Source organism: Geotrypetes seraphini, chromosome 3 (assembly GCF_902459505.1).
Source record: "Geotrypetes seraphini chromosome 3, aGeoSer1.1, whole genome shotgun sequence".
NCBI classification, from domain to species: domain Eukaryota; kingdom Metazoa; phylum Chordata; class Amphibia; order Gymnophiona; family Dermophiidae; genus Geotrypetes; species Geotrypetes seraphini.
Genome location: NC_047086.1, coordinates 141388799 through 141404620, shown reverse-complemented (window position 1 = coordinate 141404620; position 15822 = coordinate 141388799). Strand labels below are relative to the sequence as shown.

Genomic DNA, 15822 nt, shown 5'->3' with positions numbered 1-15822 from the left:
CACCCAATGCAAACGTATAGACTTTTTAGCCAGGACAATCGCTAAAAGCAAAAAGGTCACCTGGTGTTTCTCCAATCCCTGGGCCAAAAGAACCCCAGGTAGCCCCATCAGCAATACTTCATAGGCCCATTCCATGGGAGATCCTACCACCTTCTCCAACACTTTAAAGATTCCTGACCAGAAATCCCTGAACTAAGGGCATTCTATAAACTGGTTCACAAGGGTACCTGAAGCAGAATTACACTTAGAATAAAGGTCCTCCTCCCATAAGCCCATGATTTTACCCCAACATCTAGTTATGTAAGCCTGATGCAGGATCCAGAACTGTATTTCATGAAGGCCCACATTAGGAGTGACTTTGAAGGCCTGAACAAAAGCTTCAGCAAGCTCGTCTTCCGAAACGGTCTCTGCAGTAAGCTCAGCCCAGGAAATAGCCAGCTGCCCAAACGAGGGCAACATCTGAAATACCCTACCTAATGCATACCAAGTGGACAACCTGTTATGGGGGACAGACATGTGCATGAAAAGTCTGGATAGGATGATCAGAGTCGCGCTAAAGACATATAATAATGCCGAAGTTGTAAATACTGAAAAACACACTACGAAGGCACACTACGAAAAACACACTACCCTAACGCTGCTGAACCTGTGGGAAAGAGAGGGCGTCCAGATACAGGGAAATACAGATGGCCAAGGTATCGACATCCCCCCCCCCTCACCTAATCAGAAAAAGCACCGGCATCCAATCCCACTGGAAAATCAGGGTTAACCTGGAGCTCACTAAACGGAGATAACTCTGTTGCCCCCCCCCCCAACCTTTGTTCTCCACCAGTCCCAAGATAATTTTAAAGGCCGCAACAACACCGAGATACCGCACCCCCCTTGTCCTCTAGCATGCAGCAGGCTGAACACAATGCAGATGAGCGAGAGCCGACCAAAAATCACTCGGTACAAAACAAGCTGCACCTGTATGAAGTTCATGGTGGTGGATACATGGAACGCGCTACCAGAGGATGTGATAAACAGGAGCACGCTACAGGGGTTCAAAGAAGCTTTGGATAGGTACTTGGAAGACAAAGGGATTGAGGGGTACAGATAAGAGTAGAGGTATATTATAGGGATGGGATTAGAGGTAAGTTACAAAATTAATCAGGGACCACTGTTCAGGCACTAGGCCTGATGGGCCACCGCGGGAGCGGACCGCTGAGCAAGATGGACCTCTGGTCTGACTCAGCGGGGGCAACTTCTTATGTTCTTATGGAGCCAACGGAGTAAAGCTGCCACATTATATAAACGAAGGTCCGGTAAATTAATCCCTCCTCGTGTGCGACCCCGAGTAAGTTTTGAATAACTAATAAGCACACAGCGACCTCCAGATAAAAGAGCTGACTAGCCCCAAAACGACTCCTCATCTTTCCGAGAAACCCATAGAGGTAATATCTGTACAGGATACAAGAGTTTGGAGAGCATCACCATTTTCATGAGCACCACCCTCCCCAAGAAGGAAATTTGAATATCCTTCCATCTGACGCATATCTTGAGATGAGCTATGCAGTCCACAATGTTCAATTTATATATGAGCTGCAGGTCAGCATTTAAATAGATGCCCAGATATTTAAGGGTGCCCTTGGACCAAGCAAGTGGAAAAGCAGTATTCTGTGTAGAACCTGTATCAATACCCACAATATCTGGGGCCTGCCTAACCTTGGATGCCAAGGGTTCTAGCGAGAGCACAAAAAGCATGGGCTTAAGGGACAGCCTTGATGGGGGCCCTGGTCCAGTGCAAAGCTCGGGGACAGTTCACCATTGACAAGGATCTGAGCGGTAGGGGCACTGTAAAGAGAGTGAATGCCCTCCAGAAAATTGCCCAAAATGTCAAATTGAGGAAGCACCCAGAAAAGGCAATCCCAAAGAATTTTATTGAATGCTTTTTCCGCATCAAGGCTCGCAATGATAGAATCACGCTGCTGGCCACTCTGGGACACCAAAACTGAGAGCGCACACAACATATTAGTTGATGCACATCTCCCTGGAACAAATCCCATTTGATCAGAGTGGACCAGGAGCGGCAACAGAGCTCCCAACCGCTTGGCCATAATAGAGGCAAACAATTTAATATCCTGGTTCAATAAGGATAAAGGCCTATAAGAGCAAACAAGTTCCCCATCCCTACCTGGCTTTGGGAGTACCATCGGGTCCCAGCGCCTTAGCCAATTTAAGGTCTTTTATCACGCGCAAGATTTCCACCTCTGCCACTGGTGCGTTCAAAAACTCCCATTGCTCATGGTCTAAACATGGCAGCTGTAGCCCCTGAAAAAATGCATCTCTTTGAGGCACCTCATAGCAGCCTGTATCATACAGAGATTGATAAAATTGCACAAAAAGCAGATTGGATGTCCCTCACAGCTGTAACAGAGGACCCCCCCAGGCTCCCGGATACGTGTAATCGTCTGCTTTGCCCCACGCTGTCGAACCATACACGCTAACAATTTACCAGCCTTATTACCCCAATGATTGAGGCGGTATTTATAAACCTGGATATCTCTCTCTGCCCTCTTGGTCAACAAGGCATTGATCTTCCACTTTACCTCCAAATACTGTACGTGCTCCATCTCAGCGTTCTGAGAGCCCCGCAACTTTCCTCTGCAGTTAGAAAGTTGAGTGCTCAGCTCTAAAAGTTACCTATCTTGCTGTTTTTGCACTCAAGCCCCATACGCCAGTATATGTCCCCGCATAACCGCCTTTCTGGCCTCCCAATAAACAGTGGGCAAAACATCAGCTAGGCTATTTTCTCTGCCAGATAGTCTGCCCATCCATCGGTTTTGCAAAAACAATTTGAACACAGGGTTGAGATATAGAGTAGGATTCATTTGCCACCCTGCCACAGACTGATTTGCAGAAATTCCCAAGTCCACCCACACCAGGTATCTACAATGTTTGCCGACTGTACATGAGGAAACAAAATCTGTGGGACCAATATGTTGTCTAAGCGGGCATGCATCCTATGGACATGCGAGAAAAAGTTGTAATCATGTTCATCCGGCTGCAAAGAGCAACAAGCATCAAGGAGACCCAAGCCATCACAAAGAAAATTCACCCCTCGACCCACAGCCCCGCTTGGTCTAGGCTTTGGAGGGCTACAGTCAAGGAGAGGATCTGCAGTGACATTGAAATCCCTACCCAATAGAACCGATAGCCCCCATAAGGACTGAGGATAGCCAGGAGCCTCGAGAAGAATCCATGGGATTATATATTTGGAGCATACACAGAGGAAATGGCATATTTGCCCCCCTAAATCTCACCCACCCAAACTACAAACTTCCCTTCAGGGTCCTAGATCAGCTTGTGCATAGTACAATGGAGCTTTTTGTGGAACATGATAGCAACCCTCCCTTTTCCTACCGGTAAAGGAAGAGAAAACTAAATCTTCCACCCAGTCCTGCTTCAACTTCAGATGTGGCACTAATAGCACATCAACCTGTAGCTTTTTACAGAAAGACAGAATCTATTTTTTGCTTCACAGGGGAGTGCACCCCATCCACATTCCAGGTAGCTACACGCAGACTACCCACAGACAAAACCAGTTGGGGTCATAAATTGTGGATCGCACAAAAACATATTGAAAAGCAACCTCCCAGCTAAGCTACCTCCCATACCACCTTCCCCAAAGGATGGCCACTCATCAGAGCAGAGCAACGGGCCAACACGATCTCCTATTCTCCAAACCTTAGAGCACCAAGGAACCCCCAGAACCCCCAGGCCCTCCAACCCCCCTATCCCCAACCCTGAAAAAACCCCCACCCCTTGCTATATCCTAACCCCCATCCTTACCAGCCAACCACACTAAAAAAAAAGTCCACACCAGCCAACTCACATACATAACCGTATCAACTTCTCGGTCCCCTGTACTGGAATCCCCCTTTAGTAACACCCCCATAACTATAAGATCCCCTCCCCCTCCCACACATCAACAGATAGATACATATGCTCATCCCATAAAACAATGACACAATATCCTGCCTCAGGTGAGCAATAAATTTTTTTTTTTTAAATACTGCAATGAAAGTGGCAGTTGAAACCCACCCACAGTCACACAACTAACATCAGTATCCCACTACCCAAACAGAACACTCAAACCCACAACAGATAAAATAACCCACTTCAAAAATGTCTCACTCAATAATATTACCAAGATTGTCGACTCCTATCAACCTCCACCCTAGATCCCTGCCCATCATACCTCCTAGTTGCAGAGAAAGATGCTTTTGCATGCTCAATCTTTCCTCTTATCAACGCTTCTTTACAATCATTCTCAGTACCTACAATCTGGAAATCAGCAATCATCAAATCACTTTAAAAAACCTAAACTCGACCCAGACATCTCCAGAAATATTTGGCCTGCCTCCAACCTACCATTTCTTTTAAAGATCCTGGAAAAAACGGTACTCAACCAACTACACTCCTTCATTGAAAATAAAAAAGCCCTATCCACCACCTTCCAGTCGGGATTCCAGAAATTTCATAGTACTGAAACTGTCCTTCTTGATATCATCGACAACTGCTAGAAACTCATGGATAGGGAAACAATGTTCTATTGATGCTATTAGACCTCAGTGCAGCCTTCAACACCATTGATCATCCTACTACTACTACTATCCCCATTACACCCATCCTAGTAAATCCAGATTAATTCCTTCACCGATGACATCCAACTGTATCTTCCACTAGGAGAGAACTGCAACTTCCAGATTGCAAAACTTCAACATTGTCTCTCAGAAATAAAAATCTGGATGTCCACAAACAATACAACTAAATACCTCAAAAACTGAACTCCTTTGGATCCACAAAGAGCAATGTACCTACAACCCCCCTTCTCTTCTCTGGGAATCATCTACCATAACTGCCAAAGACCAAGTATGCAGCCTAGGAGTACTTCTCAATTTTAACTTATCACTCACAAACTATATCTCTCAAGTGGTCTCCTCTTCGTTCTACTATTGCAGACAACTCCGGAAAATAAGAAACTACTTCTCTGAACCTATCTGACTTTACCCAACTTTTCTATGTTTTCGTCCTTTCCCAAATGGACTTCTGCAACACATAATTCAACGGACTGACAGCAAAAATACTTCAGTGCCTCCAATGTGCACAAAATGCAGCAATTGGATTTCTAGAGAATCTTTGTGCCCATGATCCAGTAGCCCAAGCACTAGCGTCAGCCCACTGGCTATCCACAGCCAAATGCTGCATCTTTAAAGGCTTAGTATTTGCGTTCATGTCCTTACACAACAAGGCACCCTGCTACATCAGTCAAACTCCCACCTTACATCCCGAACAGACCCCTCCACTCCCAGGAGGAAATGCATCTACATTTACCCCCTGGTCAGAACCTCCGACTATAAAGTACAAGACGCCGATCCTACTCCCACTTCTTACCAAAGTACTGGAATCAACTGCCTCCACACATCAAATCCCTCAAAGAGCTTTTAAGATTTAGGAAAGCAATAAAAACTTACCTCTTCACCTAATTCTCTCAGTCTAATATCAGTATAGTATAGCACCTAGACTCCAACACCTTAGACTCTCTCTGTACATGCTTATAATGATTTAATTCAATGTGAAACTAACATAGTCCATCTTACATTAGCAAGTCTGGAGATATCTGGATGAAAAATCCTCATTCTGTGCTTGCTAATTTAGGATGAACAACTGTATTAGATAAAAATCAGTGAAGCCTTAGTTTTTGTATTTTGTTTTATTTAATTATTATGTTACCTTGTAACCTGTTCTGAGCTGAGCTATTATAACCTTGGGTGCTACTTTTATACCCTTGTAAATGTACTATTCATTATAAGTCACATAAATTTGTTTTCTTTGAGCCCTCACAACTGACAACATTCCTGTCTCTGTCGAGGCTGGAGAATGCTCATTGAAGGATAGATGACTGCCCATAGCACAAATTAACCTATAACTGTTTTTTTCTTTTTTAATAATAAATTGCTTAAATTCCGTTTAATTCAATTTTGGACCCTATAAGAGAACTTAAGAGCTAGATTTAAGTTAGGATTTAATTTCTTGAATTTCTATACATTGTTTTGGATGGTTTTCCTTTACTTCTTGAATCTTGCTTTCTGTACAAGTTAAACTTGATTGTGTAAATTTGAAAATTTATAAATAAATAAATTATTATGTTACCTTGTAACCTGTTCTGAACTGAGGACGGGATTAGAGAGCTGCATGGGAACAGGGACGATGGGAATCCTGTGGGACCCGCGGGGATCCTGTGGGTTTCCCCCTCGGGTCATGGGGATCCCGCGGGGTTGGAGGCAGCTTGAGCCGAGAAGCTCCTCTTCTTTTCCTGCCTGCAGCACGAATACGTAGCCAACAGGAAGTCTTCCCCCGACGTCAGAGCTGGTGTCTGAGGGAAGGCTTCGCATCAGTCACATGCAGTGTGCAGGGTAGCAGACAGATCTCTTCCTGGCTGAAGAACATGTAGCCGTCACCTCTGGCCGGCTCGCAGGGGGACACGCAGTTCTTCTCCCCCAAGAACCGGTAGTTGAGGTAGGCGGGCACCTTGAGCGCCTAGGGGCAGTGGAAAGGCTGGTTGGAGGTGGCGTACTTGGGCGCTCCATAGAGTGGGGGAGCGGTGGTGGAGAGCAGTGCTTCCTCTTCCCCCGGTCTTCCGAGTGGTTCTACCCCATGCAGATCTGCTTGGCCACTGGAAACTGAACTTGTTCATCAGAGCCTCGCAGCCCTGCCGCACTTGCTCGCAGATGGACCGGCACGGCAGGATGGCCTGCTCCAGCATCATGCACACTGGGGCATACATGGAACAGAGGAAGAACTTGAGCTCTGGGGAGCACTGCACCTTCACCAGTGGGTAGAACTGGTGCATCTCCAGGCCGGCGTCCTCCTGGTTCGTGTGGCCCAGCAGGTCCACAGTTAATTACTAGGTAACAATAACTGGAAAGGAACCAGAGAATTTGCTAGCCTGAAACCCAACCATACTTAGTTTGTTTGGGTTTATACTGCTTTATTTTGGTGATGCCAAGTTTTTTTTGATATCTTTATTAATTTTTAAGTCTAAAAACAATGCATAAAGGAATACAATAAAAACAGCACTTACATCAATCAATAAATATATGAGAAACCATTTTTACTCCCTCCCACCCACCCTAATTCCAATGTATTCAATAAATCATACAAAAGTACATACATGTAATTAATAAACAAATCCAAATATAATATCCATCTTCCTCCCACCCACCCACCCCCCTTCCCTGGATGCCAGATATCGAAAAATGCTCAATATATAGGGGCATGGTGGTCTGGTTGTAGGCGATGTCCATGCACAGGGAGAGGGGGATGGAGATGGGCTGGCAGAAGCCGTGGTCCTGGATGGAGATGCCCCTTAATCCCATGAAAATGGCTGCGGCACGCTACCCAATAGTTCAGGAAGGGCAGCAGTGGAGAGGCCAGATGATGCCAGACGCCGGGGAGAGGCATGGCGGGTAGATCAGAGCAAGAAATCACTGCCCCCGCCAAAAACAACTTGGGGGGGGGGGGGGGGAAGAAATCCTCAATTCTGCAGCTTGTGGAGACCAAAGAAAGTTTTCAGGATATGAGCTCAAGGGCGCCCATCATTTCCAAATGGGCCCTGCACGCTGCATGTGACTGACGCGAAGCCTTCCCTCAGACGTCAGTTCTGTTGGGGGAAGACTTCTGGTCGGCTACATGTTCATGCTGTAGGCAGCAAAAGAAGACAAGCCTCTCAGCTCGAGCTGCCTCCAACCCCTGCTATTATGTGGACTTAAACGCGGGACACAGAAGGGGGGAGTGCATTTTTGGACACAGAAGGCATGAACTTGGGAGAGAGGATGGAGGAAGGTAGAGAAAGAGATGCTGAGGAGGGAATAGAAAAGGAGAATTTTTGGTCATAGGGAGGGAGTGATGTACAGAAGGGAGGGAGAAATGTTGTGGTGGAAAGGGAAAGGTGGGACAAAAGGGATACAAGAGGGAGAAATGTTAAACATAGTAGTGAAGAGAATGAAGGAAGAGATGTGGCATGGTGCTGGAGAGGGGTGATAGAAGGAGAAATGTTGGGCATGGGGTTGGTGGGTAGGGGCGAAAGATGATGCACATGGTCCCGGGGATGAGAGAGGGATAAATGCTGAACCATGGTAGGAAGAACCAATGGACAGCAACAGAAGAATTTACAGAAGATGGGAAAGCGAAAAAAAGAAACTGGGACCAACTTGATGGAAAAATAAGTCTCCCAATGACAAAGGTAAAAAACGGAATTTATTGACTAAAATATGTTAGCTTTGGGAAATGCATATATCAGATGTCTTTGTAATGTGTTCAAAAGAAAAGGAAATGCATTTCTGGTTTTATTTCTACAATGTTGAAGTACTTGCTGACCCTTGCTGTGGCTGGTGGGGTTCCCCAAGTCCCGCCAGCAGAGGACCGCCTCTAGAAACGGCCACTACTCCCCTCCGCCAAGCGCAGCAGTCACTGGCAGCATCCATGAGCCACTGAGATGCCAGCATCTGTGACTCAGGGACGCTACTGCTGCCTGCCAAGCTTGGCAAAAGGGACCCCCGGCCAACTGCAGAGGAAGTCCTCAGCTGACAGCTTGGACTCATCACCTATTTATATTTTATATTTACATTAGAGGCTCTGGTAGAAACTCGTTTACAAAATATGTATTCTTCCCAATTAATATTTCCAAATTAATAAAATGTCTTTGCTTATATGTAAATGGGTCTCTACTAGAGCCTTTAATTCAGTAGCATAATTAAATGAAATAACTACTTCTGAAGTTTATAGGGACGGGCGGGGATGGGTTTGATTTCAGCGGGGACAGGCAGGGACAGATTTGACTCCAGCGGGGATGGATGGGGACTGGTTTGATTCTACCGGGGATGTGCGGGGACGGGTTTGATTTCTTTCCCCGCACAACTCTCTAGATGGGATTTAAAACAAATTAATTAAATAAATGAATAGACTTATCATATCAAACTCAGTTCTTTAGACAGAATAGTCTGAACAAATCCTACTTCTTTTTTTCAAATATGCCTAAAGTATTTTTACTCCTGTTGATTCTGGGATACACACAGATACCTTATAGTTGGGCCACCTTAACAACCACCCTGGGCTGGAGGTCAGAACCCGACAATCACAAGTACCAAATGCAGCCATTTAGGCATCACCCCATGCAATGGCTACAATTCTCTCCTTCACTTCAAGGAGCGGAAGTTCCAATTCAGGAACCTTCCTCATGAAGTGTATAGCACTACCCTCTGAGCCACGGGGCATCCTGGTATACTTTTTACCTATGAATATTGCATCACTTCTAAAAACTAAAGTACACACATACTTTCTCTTTGAAACTTGAAATGAGTTCAAAGTACACAATCACGCAGATCTGCTTTAACTGCAGAGAGAAGTTTGCTGTAAACATATGCATAAAATCCTGAAAGTGCCATCAATGTGTGTAATTTGCTTCCAAGAGCTATATAAAGAAGGAAAGAGTAGAAAAACTTAGTAACATAGTAAAGACGGCAGATAAAGACGGTCCATCCAGTTTGCACAATCTTACATGCTCCATAAAAAATCAGTAATTAAAATTGTCCTTTTTCTTAGATATTTCTGGGCCAGAGACCCAGAGCCCTGCCCAGTAGTGTGCTTAGGTTCTATCTACTGGAGTTTCCATCAAAGCTCACTCCAGCCCATCTTAACCATTTCAGCTATCAAAGCCCTCCCCAGTCCGTCCTCAACTGAATGTCCACATACGGGACACATACCATATTAGACTGCCCAGTACCAACCCTAGTCTACTCTTTTCTGATGATGAGGCAGGTAACCTAGGACCCAATCCAAAGTATACACCAAATTAAAAAAATGGGAAAAAAAAGAAAGAAAAAAAAGACCTCAATTAAAACCACTAATGGCTAGGGAAACACTGCTAAAGCAGGCACTTATAATTGTACAAACATACACAGTGGTCCCATAACAGTCATAAGTCTAAGAAAAAAACTCCACTTTATCTTAATACTCCTGAATATTGGTCCACTCCTCCGTGAGCATCAGGAATTGCAGAGTCTCACCCTCAATTATAGAAAGTTCAGACCTGCAAAATGGGTTATTCCCATTGGGATTTAAAAACATCGGACAAAGTATTGGATATCCATCTTAAGATAAATGGTCAGATAATTTGTGTTGCTGGATACTGCAATTGACTGTGTCTGACCTTTAGCAGTGGTTCCCTAGCCATTAGTGGCTTTAACTGAGGTCTTTTTCTCCACTCTTTGAATTTGGTGTATACTCAGGATTGGGTCCTAGGTTACCTGCCTCAGCATCAGAAGAGAGTAGACTATTGTTTTGTATTGTACTTTGCTTCCTCCATCATCAATATGTCCCAGAGAACACCTTTTCTCAATCTGGCTAGACGTCCAGGTTGAGGGACATTGCAAAAACTTTTAGCCATACAGGTAAAGCAAATTTTGGGGCATACAGTTCAAACAGGCAAAAAAAACCCCCAAAACCCACTTTACCTGGATAAACTACTTTGAAAACAGACATAAGACTTTCCTCTTTAACCTTGCCCTATCTACTAACTGAGTACCTCTTTAAGTGAGATGTACAATCAATGCTTTCATGCCAAATTTATCAGACTTACAGATCACTCTTTCCACAGGAAGAATAGCTTTCTCGCGCCTTCTTACCTTGTAGCTCCCAATGGTCAGTAGAATGTTTTTCTTTGGTATTTTGAAACCAGTGCTCAGCATAGCCTTAAGGTAAGCTTCACAGCGGGACTCTCCAAAGCAGGCCACTTCTCCTGTGCTGGTCATCTCTACTCCCAATACCACATCTGCTCCTGCCAGTCGAGAGAATGAGAACTGGGGAACCTGAAATAACACCATCACCACCAGTGAGACTTTTCCTGCTCTAAAAGCAGTAGACAGTTCAGATTCCCAAAAGACAAAAAATAAACTAATTACGATCCATTCTTAATCTACAAGGGGAATCTCATAATAGAGAGACATGTCAGGACCTAAAAAGATACAGACATTTGATAATAAGCATTTGCCCTAGGGTTGATTCATTCACCTTCACGCCAACAATTCCAGTTCCCGTCATAAGTCCAACTGGCTCCACTTCTTCTCCTATGATGACCTGTGTAGCAAGAGCCACCATGTCCACGCCCAGGGTCTTGGATACAAAGGGAAAAGAACGTGAAACCCTCACGTTGCATTCAATCACCTTCAGCTGGTCATCCTGAGACAGAGATAGAAGAAACCATTATTGAGAATACTCTACACACTTGCTCAAGATACATTAACTCCACCACACCAGGGCCTTAAGGGTATCCCAACACATTGCACACAAGATGTTTAATTAACAGTGCAATGGCCAGTGATAAAAGTAAGCAAAAGACTTCAGCTTTAAAATATGACAAAAAAAAAAAGTCTTATTTGTTTTAGGAATTTATGATTATGTGAAAAGGACAGCGCAAAAGAAAGAGACAGATTAAATGAGGGAGGAGTGACATAGTGGTTAGAACTACAGCCTTAGCACCCTGAGGTTACAGGTTCAATCCCCACACTGCTCCTTGTCACCCTAAGCAAGTCATTTAATCCTCCAGTGCCCCAGGTACATTAGATAGATTGTGAGCCCACTGGGACAGATAGGGGAAAATGCTTGACTACCTGAATATAAATCATTTAGACAACCTCCATTGATTCGTACATACATACAAAATATGAGTCCTAAATATGTCAAGGTGATAGTAATAATGCATAAGCATGTTAGATGACTACCATCAAGCCAAGCACATAATTTGTCTATCCTAGAGACTCAAGTATTTTCAACTAGGGAAAACTAGGAAGCAATATCAGGAACTTTAAGAACATAACATAAGAACATAAAAGTTGCCATACTGGGATAGACCAAAGGTCCATTAATCCAAGTATCCTGTTTCTAAGAGTGGTCAATCCAGGTCACAAGTACCTGGCAAGATCCTAAAAGAATAAAACAGATTTTATGCTGCTATGGAGCTGGTTATCACTGAAAATGAAATTGGCAGCAGACTAAATGGCTTTTCACTTTTTAAAAAATCCACATTTAAATAAATCTGGGCTTAATTTTAACAAATATATAAAACTTAGGAGGGTAAGGATATATATATATATATATATATATGAAGGTTTTAGGGTTTGTGAAATGTTATTTCTTGAATACTGTACTGTATTCTGACATCTATGATACAGAGGTTTTTAAATTTAAAAAGTAAAATATTTTTAATCTTTATTTTATAGTTTTATGACAGCAATTTACATAAAATCAGCTACATTTTTTAAATTAATTCATGTATTCATTTTCCAACTATGTGCTCTTATGATGAAGACACACACACGGAAATTTAAAATAAAACATTATACAAACCTTCTGTTCTGCATAACTCTTGTCAAAACTTGACAGAGTTCAATAAAATTTGGGATATAACTTCCTGAGCAATTTGCAATAAGCCTACACTCACACTGATTCCACACCTAAACAACATCACTATCACTTAGTGACTATTGTGATGATATATACAGTCATCATTTTGCTTTAAACGTGAAAAGTTACCACGGTTTTCAGTCAGGAGGATCTAATCTTTATTAAAAATTTGTATCTGGAGAAAGGTTATAGTTCTCATAGACTGGTGAGCAAAGTTACTTACCTGTGACAGGTGTTTTCCGTAGACAGCAGGGGAATGCAGTCACACATGCTGGTGAAGTCCTCTGACTGAGCCTGCATGCAAGTGCCCTCCCCTAGAATTAGATTTTTTTTTTTTCCTACTGAACATGAGCGAACTACCTTGCCTCTGGGACTCCAACTTCTAACTGTCAGTTATGTCTCTAGCCTATAGAACTACCTTGTAAGAGGGATGGCGGGCGGGCAAGTGTGACTGCATTTCCCTGCTGTCTATGGAGAACACCTGTTACAGGTAAGCAAACCATGCAGCAAACCGCATAACACAGACAAAGCCGCAAGCTGAACCTGGACAGAAGACCAGACAAGGCCCCTGTCCAGGACATCCTGCAAGAACTCCAAGAAATGAGGCAAAGAGGCACGAACAGGAACCATGCCATGCACGGCACACCACTCCTCAAAGATACGCCAAACTCGCACATAAGCCCAAGAGGTGGAAAGTCTCCAGGACCCCAAGAGAGTGGAGATCACTTTATCTGAATAACCTTTCTTACCTAGGCATTCCCTTTAAAAAGCCAGGCCATAAGACAAAAGGGACCCAGATCGAACACTGGAATGGGGCCCTGCATCAGAAGGTTGGGTGAGAGGGGCAATGAAAGATGTTCTGCTATGAGAAGACGAACAAAACCTGCATACCACGGACGCCTGAGCCAGTCCAGAGCCACCAGAATCACGCAGCCGGGGTGCTGAGCAATGTGAAGAAGAACTCTGCCCACCATCGGCCACAGGGGAAACACGTACAGAAGGCCCTACGATGGCCAAGGCTGCACCAGAGCAATCAGCCTCTCGGCCTCAAGATCCCTGCGTCGACTGAAGAACCAGGGCACTTTGGCGTTGCCACTTGTGGCATTCACTCAGCTGACCTCCAAGCCTACACAACCAACTCGAAGGCTGTGGGACTGCGACACCACTCTCCGGGATACAACACATGATGACTAAGGAAGTCTGCTTGGACATTCTCCACTCCTGCTGTGTGGAAAGCTGAGATGTCTTGAAGATGAGCCTTGGCCCAGGCCATGAGCCGAGACACCTTTAGCTCTACCAGACGAGTCCTGGTTTCCCCCTGACGACTGACATAAGCCACCACCATGGCATTGTCCGAGAGAACCCAAACCGATTTGCCCATCAACAGCGTCTGGAATGCTAGCAACACCAACTGGATGGCTCTGGTCTCCAGAATATTCATCGACCAAGACGCCTCCTCCAGAGACCAGATGCCCTGAGCCAAGCGACCGAAACACTGAGCTCCCCATCCAAGGAGACTGACTTCTGGGAGAAGCACTGTCCACTAGAGCTGATCCAAACTCACTCCCTGCAGCAAATTGGAAGACTGTAGCCACCACCAGAGGCTGAGACGAACCAACCCTGCAAAGAGGAACAGGAGATTTCAGATCGTGTAACTGAGGAAACTACCACTGAAGTAGAGCATACTGAAGTGGTCGCATGCGAGCCCAAGCCCAATGAACGACATCCAAGGAGGCTGCCGTCAGCCCAGTTTCTGCAGAAAATCCTGTGCCCGAGGACACCGGGAAGTGATGAGGAAGTGAATCTGCGATCTGCGCTATGGGATACCCTCTTTTTTTTCTGACCCTTGGCAGCTGGGGAAATCCCTGTGTGGGCGGTAGGGGAAGCCCAGGCTTCTTCCCTGCCTGCTGCCGACGCACTTACAAAGGGGAACCCTACTTGCCGGCATCCAAAGCCGGCATCCGAAGCCCGAATCCGAAGATTCCCCTTTGCTGCGGCTGGCACACAGTGAACACAAGGAGCACTTGCGGTGAGAACACAAGGAGCACTTTGTCCCATCATAGTCTTGAAAGACTACGGGAACTCACAGCAGCCATTTTGGATGAGTGATCTGCACGAGGCAGGAGCTTAGGAAGATCGCTCCTGCCCTGAAAGACCGCTAGACCACCAAGTAAGGTCCGGGATGCTGGGGGGGGGGGGGGAAGGCGGGGATGGGTCAGAGTCGTCCCAAAAGTTATTTGCAAATTTTCAATATTTGCGGGCCAGCTCTGCCCCTAACCCCCACGAATATTGAGGGAGGAGTATACAACCAAAAGTTTATGGCCAGGTCTCCACCTGCTGGTCATGGTGAGCTATTACCCATCAGTGAAGCTGTGCTGGTCTGGAGAGACACTTAAGGAAGAGCAGTTTGAAAGAACATAAGAATAGCCTTACTGCCTCAGCTTTGTAAAAGGAACCCTAAGTTACTGTTTTATTGGTGGTGCCAGCGATTCAACATAGTTACAGTCAAACCTCGGTTTGCGAGTAATGTGGTTTGCGAGTGTTTTGCAAGACGAGCAAAACGCTCCCGCAAATCTTACCTCACAAACCGAGCGCTTTCCCGATACACGAGTGAATTAAGTCAGCTGCCGTCCTGATAACAGAAGCAGTCTCCCCTACTCCTGATGCTCCCAGCACGTTCCCTTTGGCAATTGTCAGATGCTCTTCTCACATGCATGCACCTACGTTCCACGCAATCTTTTTCTCTCTCAACTCCCTCCCCCATCCGCCACCGCAAGTTGCACCCCCAGCCACGTGAGGTCACTTTTAACCAATGAATGTGGGCCGGTGAGCTGCGGCTGTATAGGAGCACGCCCCAGAAATCAATGGAGAGTGAAGGTGCCGGTGAGTTGTGGCTGTATAGGAGCATGCCCTAGAAATCAATGGAGAGGGAAAGTGTCTGTTCTTCTCTGCCTGGGAAATCTACTGTTTTCCATGCTGCCTGGCTGATAAAGGGCCCAGAGGGGGAGTGGATGCACCATGCCCGCTGGCCCAGGGCTGTCCTTTCCTGCAAGCCTCGCCACTGGTGCTGGTGGTGGCAGCAGCAGAAGAGAGGGGTTGGGGCTTCGCTGACTGTGCTACTGAGAGGTGAGGGGAGATGAGACATACCAGTGAGGAACTGGTACAACCTGGTGGAGGACAGAGGAGATGCCTCATCCTGAAGTAGGAGGCAGCTGTATGGGGACCCCGACAGAAGGAAATGACCCTGCTGAAGGGGCTGCGGCACCCGGGCATCATTCAGGCAGGAACCCTCCCCTGGGCCACCATAGCAAACCTTGG

The 15822-nt window shown here is 45.5% G+C and overlaps 1 protein-coding gene across 3 annotated transcripts in view; it reads right to left on the bottom strand.

Annotated features, from left to right (window-relative positions):
* CAD (carbamoyl-phosphate synthetase 2, aspartate transcarbamylase, and dihydroorotase) overlaps positions 1–15822 on the bottom strand; it is a 408216-nt gene that overhangs the window by 193167 nt on the left and 199227 nt on the right. For all 3 annotated transcript variants that reach the window (XM_033937498.1, XM_033937499.1, XM_033937500.1), the window contains exons 23-24: positions 11113–11280; positions 10728–10910 (exon numbers count right to left, since the gene is read on the bottom strand). In XM_033937498.1, coding sequence (XP_033793389.1) covers positions 10728–10910; positions 11113–11280 — 351 coding nt within the window. The remainder of the gene's footprint in view (positions 1–10727; positions 10911–11112; positions 11281–15822) is intronic.